Raw genomic sequence first — 9,015 nt, 5'->3', positions numbered from 1 at the left:
GTGGGCGGAGTGTTTACAGGCCTGTGGGGGCGGGGTTACAGTTGCGTGGCTTTGAGGTCTCCCTGCCCGCTGGCGCCCCTCGGAGCCGCCTCCGGCTCGTTTTCATGGGACAGGGCAGGGTTGTCGTACATCTCCAGGTCACGCGGGCCCTTCTTCTCCAGTGCGGCCTTGTCGTCGCCGTCCTCTTCCCCGCTGCCGGCGTTCCGGCAGCACTTGCAGCAGCAGCAGCAGCGGGTGCCGCAGAACGCCATGCCGGCGGTGACCACGCGGTCCAGCGGGGCCAGCGAGTGCATCCACCTGGGCAGGAAGTCCCAGGTGCGCAGCACGGCCGGCAGGTGCTGGGGCCAGCGCGACTGCATGACGTTGATGACGATGACGACGAGTGCCAGCACGAGGATGGGCACGCCCACGCCTACCAGCACCTGCCACCCGGCCAGCGACAGGCCGAACACGCCCAGAGGCAGCACCAGGAAGCACAGGATCAGGTAGAGGACTGCGAACCAGCGGTACTTGGCGGTGCGGTCGCCCAGGGCCTTGGCCAGGCGGATGGGCACGCGCATGAATGGGATGGGGTACCACAGCAGGATCCCGGCAATGTTGAAGAAGAAATGGCACAGAGCGATCTGGAAAGGAGAGACCCGCGTGACGGAGGTGAACAGGACAACAGCAGCCCTCTGCTCGACTGCTATCAATTCCACTGTAATCTCCTGCACTGCACTCTCCTGTACTGCACTCTACTGTACTGTACTCTCCTGTACTGCACTCTCCTGTACTCTACTGTACTGCACTGTACTCCTACTCTACTTTAGGTATGAACTATACCACTTCTTCTCTTCCTGCATCCTCTTTTGTTACCATGTTTAATGCACCAGGTAGGACCAAGACACTTAGGCTCAGCAAAAACCTCCAACCAGTAACCTCAGAGAAACTGATAATCTCATATCAAGCAATTGTAATAGTATAAAGCATCTGTATCTACTCTGAAGTAGCCATACAGTGGTGTATATGCGTATCTGTGTTTTGCTCTCGTGGCCTGCAGGTAGATAAACCACCAATTAAAAAAATTAATACCTGAGCAGAAAGAAGTGATTGGTTAACGTGGATGGGCTGACTGACCTGCAGGGAGTTAGCCAGCGTCTCTCCCGGACTGGCCATGGCAGCCAGGATGGCGGTGGTGGTGGTGCCGATGTTGGAGCCTAGCGTCAGGGGATAGGCCCTCTCGATGCTAATAACACCAATACCTGGAGGAAAGACAGAGAACGGAAACATGTTCACGCTCAAACCACCGAGGGGAGGAGCTACCATGAACCACCAATCACCAGGAAGCACAGAGAGCATCCATCTTCTCAAGAGCACCTCGTTTGCATCTCTTCTATAATAATGTTTATGTAATACCTCACTGTTTCTACTCCTCTGGGATACCTGCAGTGTTATCTGTGAATCGCTTTGCCACAATTATTTTGCTAAGACCACAGCATCAGACATGCATTCAGATGGACACAGACACGCTTTCATATGTCTGACCAGCAGGGGTCAGTGCTGAGTGTAACTCACCGACGAGGGGGGTGATGGCGGAGGTGAAGACTGAGCTGCTCTGCACGATGAAGGTCATCCCTGCTCCAACAAGGATGGCGATGTAGCCTGTCACCCAACTGAAGGGGAAAGGGAAATCTGCAGACAGACCAAACCAGCGAAAACATGTGAGCATCATCACCATCATCAGCATCACCACCGCAACTGCGTTCACTCTGAAGAGCAGCTGTACCTGAGCTGACTGTTCAGCTACAGGATTAGTGCACCTGTGCTGATAGGTCAGACTCCAGGATCTCTGTACCTGAGTTGCTCATCAAACTCCAGGATATTAGTACCTGAGTTGACTATCAAACACCAGGATAAAATACAGTTTCTTTTGTTTACCATCGGATGCCAAGACTGACACCTGTGCACATGTGCTTGGAGTGACATACCTGTGTACCTGTGCTTAGGGTATAACACCTGTATAACTGTGCTTAGGGTATAACACCTGTATTCTTATGTTCATGGTGAACTGCCTGTGTACCTGTGCTAATGGTGAAACACCTGTACCTCTGCACTCAGGTGTTAAGCACCCGTGTACCTGCACAGAAGGCGAAACACATGCCCACCTGTGTTGAGCACCTTCTTGATGACCACGGCCACCTGGCCCTTCAGCATGGAGTTGAGCAGCTTGACGATGAGGATGAGGCAGGTGCAGAGCACCAGCAGGGACAGAGCCAGCAGGATCAGGCCCACCGCCAGGTCCGGCAGGTTAGCATTAGCAAAGATGTGCTGGCCTGAGGGCAGAGGGTCCCGCGTCACTCCTCGATCAGCAACACTCATTACATAACATTACATTACATCACTGGCACTTAGCAGGTGCTCTTATCCAGAATGACCTACAAAGGTTACAGTTTTTACATGTTATCCATTTATACAGCTAAGTATTTACTGAGGTACTTCTGGGTTAAGCATCTTGGTTAAGGGTACAGCAGCAGTGCCCCAGCAGGGAATATAACCATTACCCCTTCTGTCACAAGCCCTGCTCCTTACCACTATGCTACATTGTTACTATTAAAGCAAGGACGGTACATTTTCATTTTAGTACATTTCACTTTGCGCCTCTGGGAAGGCATGCAGCCGCAGGCAGAGTGAAGGAGTTCATATAAGGCTTTATTTCCCTGTGTGACCCCTCGGACACATGCGGAAGAGGACAGCATTCCTGTCAGAGTGGGACTGGATCAGATTCAGGTCAGATTCAGGGATAGATTCAGTACTTTGCTCTATCTGTCCAGGAGATCTACGTGCAGAGAAGAATGGGTCCCTTCAACAGGTGGAGAGAGGGGGCCAACATGGGCCAGGGCGGGGTTTGCTTAGTCATGAGGGACCTGAAAGGCAGCCATTGTCCCGGGACCTGGGGGTCTGAGGGCGGCTGGAGAGTCGTCGCTCTTAGATTACGCTTTATAGTCTGGCATGGCTGCTTCTCCAGCAGCTCTCCGGCTTCAAATTACAGCACAGAAACCGCGACAGCACCCACCTGACCACTCAACCTGGCCCTCACACAGCTGTGAGGGGACACCTGCGTTCCTGCAACTCTGCCTGCCTCCAGAGCTATAACAAACACCTGATTTTTTCACCTGCTTGTTCTATCCTTGGTGCAGGGAGTGTTGGGGAAATGATGAGAGATGGATTTTAGTGAGGATGGACAGATTAGACATCCCTGTACGAGCAGCGGGACAGAACATGCAGCAATACATACACTTTTCTAGGTTTATGGTCACAGACACGTTCTGCTCTGTCCATGTCAGGTTGCCCTCCTGCCAGCAGAGGGCGCCCTCAGTGCAGTTTGCAATCCCGGGCACAGTCACATTGGTCAGCTCCTACAAAAACAAAACCCCACCCAAAAAAAAAAATCAGGGGTGAAATTTAGTCGCAGCACATAGAACCAGAAGCACTTTATAAATCTGGAAAACCAGGACGATATCCTCACACACGGGGAAAAAAAGCCACTGCAAACCCTGAGCAAATGACCTTAATGGCTACTGCTGAAAAAGAATAGCATTTCTGAAGACTTTGCCACGTAGACCAGAGAGATAAGCACTCTGCTGTAGAAAACCAGAGTTTTCATGGGTACACACAGTTTACTGTTACCATAAAGCTCTTAAATCTAAAAAAACAACCCATTCCCTCAAGGCCAACAGCCCCATTAAAGCTGACACTACAGCGATGGCTGACTGATAACGCTCTCCTGCACCAAACTTTTTATCTCATTTGGGTGTTAAGAATAACAGTTGTTACACACATTGTTACAACACTGTGCATAAATGTCAGTTAAAGGTGCATTCGTGTTGTTTTTTTTTTAAGGGTGACCCACTAGGGCTACTTTTCAACTGTTGACCTTAAAATGATCATTTAAAATCAATCTGGTGTCTCTAAAAAGATTTTGGAAAGTATCTTAAATAGCTGGATTCAGACAGAAACCCCAGGAAAAACATTTGTGACAGGACCAGTTTCCCAGAATTTTCCCCGGATGCCATGACCTCAGTTGCCTCCCACACCTGGATTAACTTTTTACCTGTTCTGGCCTTTCGCAGAGCACAGCTGTGTGTTACTTCTCTTAAAAAACTGTGATATGGGACTGTAATGTGGTACTAATTTACATGGACTCTCATTGGAGATTTTTTTGGGGCATGACAAATAACTATATAATAACATCATTACTCCAGGATTTGGCATGTAACTGTCTATTACCTCCCTTGCGCATTAATTTGAATAAGAATAAACTCCATTATCAAAGCAAAGAGCCATGGGAGTGAACCAACGTCATGTGACATCATTCGAGATGGAGCAAAGGTCATGCAGGATGACACCAAAACATTACAACTAATCGTCAAAATCACACAGACTCACAACATGCAGAGCAGATTGGTGCATACTGGGGCCTTTGTATGGATCACATTGTGTCTTTAAATTTTCATTGGCCTGTCAGGCAGTGCTGCAGGCAGCCCCGGGGCAATGATCTGTGTGAGGTCGCCAGCGCAAAGTCCACTGTCAAGTGCTTACGGGAAAAAGATAAAAACACCTCTGAGCTGAAGGGGTTTTTCGGAGATGCTGTAAAAAGGGCCAAGATAGCAGGCAAGAAACATCTGAAAATGTTCTCATTTCTCAAGAGACTGAGGTGAGCCAGGAGGCCCAGTCTGCTGTGACTACTGCTCCAGTAGGTCAAGGGGAATCCACTACACAAGCTGGCTTCCCAAACTCCCAGCATGTCTGAACAAAAGCTTTCCTCTGGTGGGGGGCGTGCTCAACCGTCTTCTCTTTGATTGGCTGCCCTTCCTCCCACGTACCGTGGTCGTGTTCTTTTTACACCAGATCTTGATGAGGCTTTTGTTCTTCGCGGCAGGGTCTCCAGTAGCGATGTCACTGATCACAGACTTGTCGAGCTGCAAAACAGTAGGAGTGATGTCATAATTGATCGCATCATAAACAGGCTTCGGGCGGATTCTGTCTGGCTAAAAAAGAGTCGCTGCATGTGTGTTTGATTGAGATGGGTGAATCGTTCAGCTGTGTGTTTATGGTCTCCACCTGGATGATGGAGTTGGTCAGGGGGTCGGTGATGACGTTCAGAAGGTCAGGGGCGTCCTCGCCACTCTCGATTTGGAAGGAGTCGATCATCAGCTCAGTGAGCTTGTACAGGAAGCCCGTGGCTACCTCCAAGGGGAGCAGCACCAGCACTGACAGCCAGTTGAAGAAATCATGGACCGTGGCCCCTCCGAACGCCCTATGGGGGGGGGGGGGGGAGGGGGAATACGCTTTTGTTATTGTCCTGCTGTGCACACACCCATCAATGGAGCATGTGTATTAAACAGGTGTGGAACCACTGGGACGAAAGCCCAGGTGAAAGGTGAGGGTCAGGTGTAGCACACAAGTGTCAGTCAGCATTGGTTCTGTACCTGCGGAACTCGTTTCTGTCCCCTGCCTGCATCATGGCCACGATGGTGTTGGTGACAGATGTTCCGATGTTGGCCCCCATGATGATCGGTACAGCAGATTGCACTTCCAGCACTGCGGCAAAACAGACATCACTGAAACTCTAACACTGTTACTGTGTCTGTGTGTGCGTGTGTGTGAATATACGCCTCCGTATGTGTGTGTCTGTGTGTGCACACCCGAATGTACAGTATGTATGTGTACGTGTGCACACCTACAAGTGTGTGTATGCATGTATGTGTAGTGTATCTGTGTGAGTGTGTGTGTGTGTATGCATGTATGTGCATGTATGTGTAGTGTTCAGATTCAAGACCCTGACCCTCGCCTTCTCTGCAGTCAACAGGACAGCCCCTGCCTACCTCCAAGAACTCATCCAGCCCTACACACCAGCCCGACCCCTACGCTCAGCAGCAACTGGACGCCTTGCTCCCTGCATGGTCAAGGCAGGAGGTGCTCGTTCTGCCAGACATCGGCGTTTCGCCTACATTGCTCCCCAGTGGTGGAACGAACTCCCGGTCTCACTACGGACAGCTTCTTCACCCCAGTCCTTCAGACGGGGCCTGAAGACGCACCTCTTCAGACTCTACCTGGACTGACCCAGCACACAATTGCTGCCCCCCCCCCCCCCGCCCATCAGTGCTGTCGTAAATTGCTGTGCTTTTTAAATTGTGCTTTTAAATTTTGTCTCTTGTTGCCGCCTTTACCCTGACGCTCATCGTGCTGTTTGAAGTTGTTGAAGTTTGCCGTTCGAAAGTGTATCGTACTAGTTGCCCTTTAGGCTGTAATTGTAAAAATCTGATAGTACTGCGTCCTCAAACAGACCTTGCTCTCAGCTGAGAACTCTCTCATTGTGGAACTGTACACACCCTGTCCCCGTACTGTCGCTGTACCTACTGTATGCACTTTTGTAAGTCGCTTTGGATAAAAGCGTCTGCTAAATAAATAAATGTAAATGTAAATGTAGTGTATCTGTGTGAGTGGGTGTGTGTGTGTGTGTGTGTGTATGTGTAGTTGTGTTGTAGTGTGTGTGTGGTGTATTTGTATAAGTATGTGTGTGTGTGTGCGTTTATGTGTGTGTGTGTGTGTGTGTGTGTGTGTGTGTGTGTGTGTAGTGTATCTGTGTGAGTGTATGCATGTATGTGTAGTGTATCTGTGTGTGTGTGTGTGTGTTAGTGTTTGTGTGAAACACTCACAGCCAGAGGACACCATGCTGACTATGATAGAGGAGGAGGTGCTAGAGCTCTGCACCAGCACGGTCACCATCACCCCAATCACCAAGCCCGCCACTGGGTTGGACAGCACTGCGTTATCCTGAAAGATGTCCCCTGCCGCCTTCCCTAAGGTAAAGAGCCAGATGTCAGACACACAGAAACACTTCACACCAACCCCCAAGCACTCAACCGAGATTAAGACTACAACTCCTTAATGGGGTAAAAAAAGAGTTTCTGAAGCTGAAAAATATGACATGACATCATCAGCATGTTCTATGAGAGGCTGCTTTGGATCTGAACTTGCACAACGCTGCTCCAATGCAGAGTTTAAGGTATGCCGTGTGCCACAAGCTGAAGTTACCTCCAACCAGCTGGAAGGCTGAGCTCAGGACATCCAGAGAGCAAACGAAGATGTAGAGAAACCCGAGCAGGAGAAAAAACTTCCCAATGGATGTCACAACTCGGAGGACCTTCCCTTTCGTGTCGAGCTCTGAATTTATCCAGAGAGAGAGAGAGAGAGAGACAGAGAGAGAGAGGGGAGGGAAAAATTAGGCATGTATTTGTAGAGCAACATTCCTTCTTTCAGCCAAGGCAAAGCTGGCCACATGGAACAAAGGGTCTTTGAATCTTGCTTCCTATTTCAGTGTTATACGCCAGTAGCTCCGATGCACTCAATTTAAACTTTTGACCCCTCCCATCACCTGAATGTCCCCAGTACTTCCCCAGGAAGTATCTCTGCTCACCTGACCATTTGACCCCGGTATCCTGGAGCTCCGGGAGACTCCAGGGATCGTAGGGCTCCGGTTCTTCATCCATCAGCGCTACAGTGGAATACGCGGGAAGAATCACTTGCTCCTTGGATTGAGTGCTTGTGCTGTCTGGAGGTTTTTTTCCCAGAGAAAGAGATGATTGTCAGAAGTTGCAGTCGAACGTGGTGAAACACGACCATAGCAAGTCCACAAAAGAGCTAAGATGTAGCGGACCTACCTTCAGACTCCTGAGGTGCTCCCAAAGAGCGATTGTCAGCTTCTGGTCGGGGAGCCATAATCTGCAAATAAATACATAAATAAATAAATAAATAACCCACTCACAAAATTAAATACCACACATGGGCAGGGTCATTTTTACTTCATTTTAAAACCAAAGCACAAAGAAAAAGAATGCAGAAAATGTGAACTGATACAAGAAAATATCTACTTTGAAACTACTGTATTCAAACATGCTTACCCATATTAATTTCACACACTCATTTCAAAGACCGTTTTCAGAAAGGTCTGATTTTCCTTTGGCAGCGCAATGTGAATGATTTTGATTTAGGCTTGCTTAAATTAAGGATGCCTTGGGTGGTAGCTCCGTAAATAGTTATTTTTGGATCCTCCTACACGCTGCATGTTCATAAAGCGCCTGCTTGTCACAAGTTGCGACGAGGGATGAAAAACCACAACTTCCCTACAACTGCGCTCATCAATTTCCGCGAAAAGCACCTTTCAGGTCATCATGAAATTGCATCTCCCACTGTGAATGACTAAGTGAGCAACTTCGCCGCTGAAGAATGGAAGTGAAAAGATCAGCCCATAAAGAAATACTGATGCAGTCTTTCAGAAAAAAATGTGATCCGTCTTATTCAGCTAAAACAGTAGACGTTACACCTATACGCCGCTGTTGCAGGTTTGATCATGAAGTACAGCCCTAGAAGTTCACTTTGTCCGCTGGTCTCAGGAGGTTGGCGAAATTATTTGATTAGTTGCAAGTATGAGCTGTCCCTCTGCGCGAAGGGGAAGCAGCACTACTGCACCCGTAAATCCGATTGCTGAGCCAAAACCAAGCAGCGCGTGCGCTGCCATTTCCCACCGTCTTTATAAAGAAGTTCTGAGCAGTAACGCACAATGAAATATTCTTTGCGCAAGCTCTTTGGCCTGTTGAACAAAAAAAAAAAACACATGTATTTATATGCATCAGCACAGTGTATGTTTGTGACACTATGTGATGCCGTGTTTGAAGAAATATTGCACTTGATGACTTGGTTAGCCTAATAAGTACAAAGCAAAGCTCACTTGCTCATTTTACAAACCCCACATGCACCTAGCGCTCAGTGCACAACACTTTCCAGACAGAATGCGGCGTTTAAACAGTGACTTACTAACAAACACACACTGAGCTGAATCAATATGAAAATAGCAGTGCGGCCATTGAACTCACTTGCTCTGGGTGGTTTCGCGCTGGCTGAGATGTAGTCCTTTACGTGGTGAGCAGGTGCGTGCCGGGTATCGATCCGGCGCGCTCTTTTATGTGCCCCGCG

At 48.8% G+C, this 9,015-nt stretch overlaps 1 protein-coding gene across 1 annotated transcript; it reads right to left on the bottom strand.

Annotated features, from left to right (window-relative positions):
• On the bottom strand, nucleotides 1–8,017 carry slc34a2b (solute carrier family 34 member 2b). The gene is made up of 13 exons (XM_036521524.1): nucleotides 7,944–8,017; nucleotides 7,734–7,764; nucleotides 7,460–7,594; nucleotides 7,078–7,206; nucleotides 6,699–6,842; nucleotides 5,469–5,580; nucleotides 5,101–5,296; nucleotides 4,863–4,958; nucleotides 3,275–3,395; nucleotides 2,145–2,312; nucleotides 1,555–1,671; nucleotides 1,117–1,241; nucleotides 1–623 (listed from the first exon to the last, which is right to left on the bottom strand). The coding sequence occupies exons 2-13, from the start codon at nucleotides 7,759–7,761 to the stop codon at nucleotides 36–38; spliced, it is 1,959 nt and encodes a 652-aa protein (XP_036377417.1). The 5' UTR covers nucleotides 7,762–7,764; nucleotides 7,944–8,017; the 3' UTR covers nucleotides 1–35.
• Between the last annotated feature and the right edge of the window lie 998 nt (nucleotides 8,018–9,015).

The sequence above is a fragment of the Megalops cyprinoides genome, chromosome 2, assembly GCF_013368585.1.
Source record: "Megalops cyprinoides isolate fMegCyp1 chromosome 2, fMegCyp1.pri, whole genome shotgun sequence".
NCBI classification, from domain to species: Eukaryota; Metazoa; Chordata; class Actinopteri; order Elopiformes; family Megalopidae; genus Megalops; species Megalops cyprinoides.
Note: the sequence above shows the minus strand (reverse complement) of the source record. Positions and strands in the feature narration are given on the sequence as shown.

Excerpts from the sequence above, each read along its gene's own strand:
- slc34a2b (XM_036521524.1), bottom strand. The coding sequence starts at position 7,761 with ATGGCTCCCCGACCAGAAGCTGACAATC. Across the intron at positions 5,297-5,468 it reads GACAGAAACGAGTTCCGCAG|GGCGTTCGGAGGGGCCACGG; the intron begins GTACAGAACCAA and ends CCCCCCCCATAG. Across the intron at positions 624-1,116 it reads CGCTGGCTAACTCCCTGCAG|ATCGCTCTGTGCCATTTCTT; the intron begins GTCAGTCAGCCC and ends TCTCCTTTCCAG.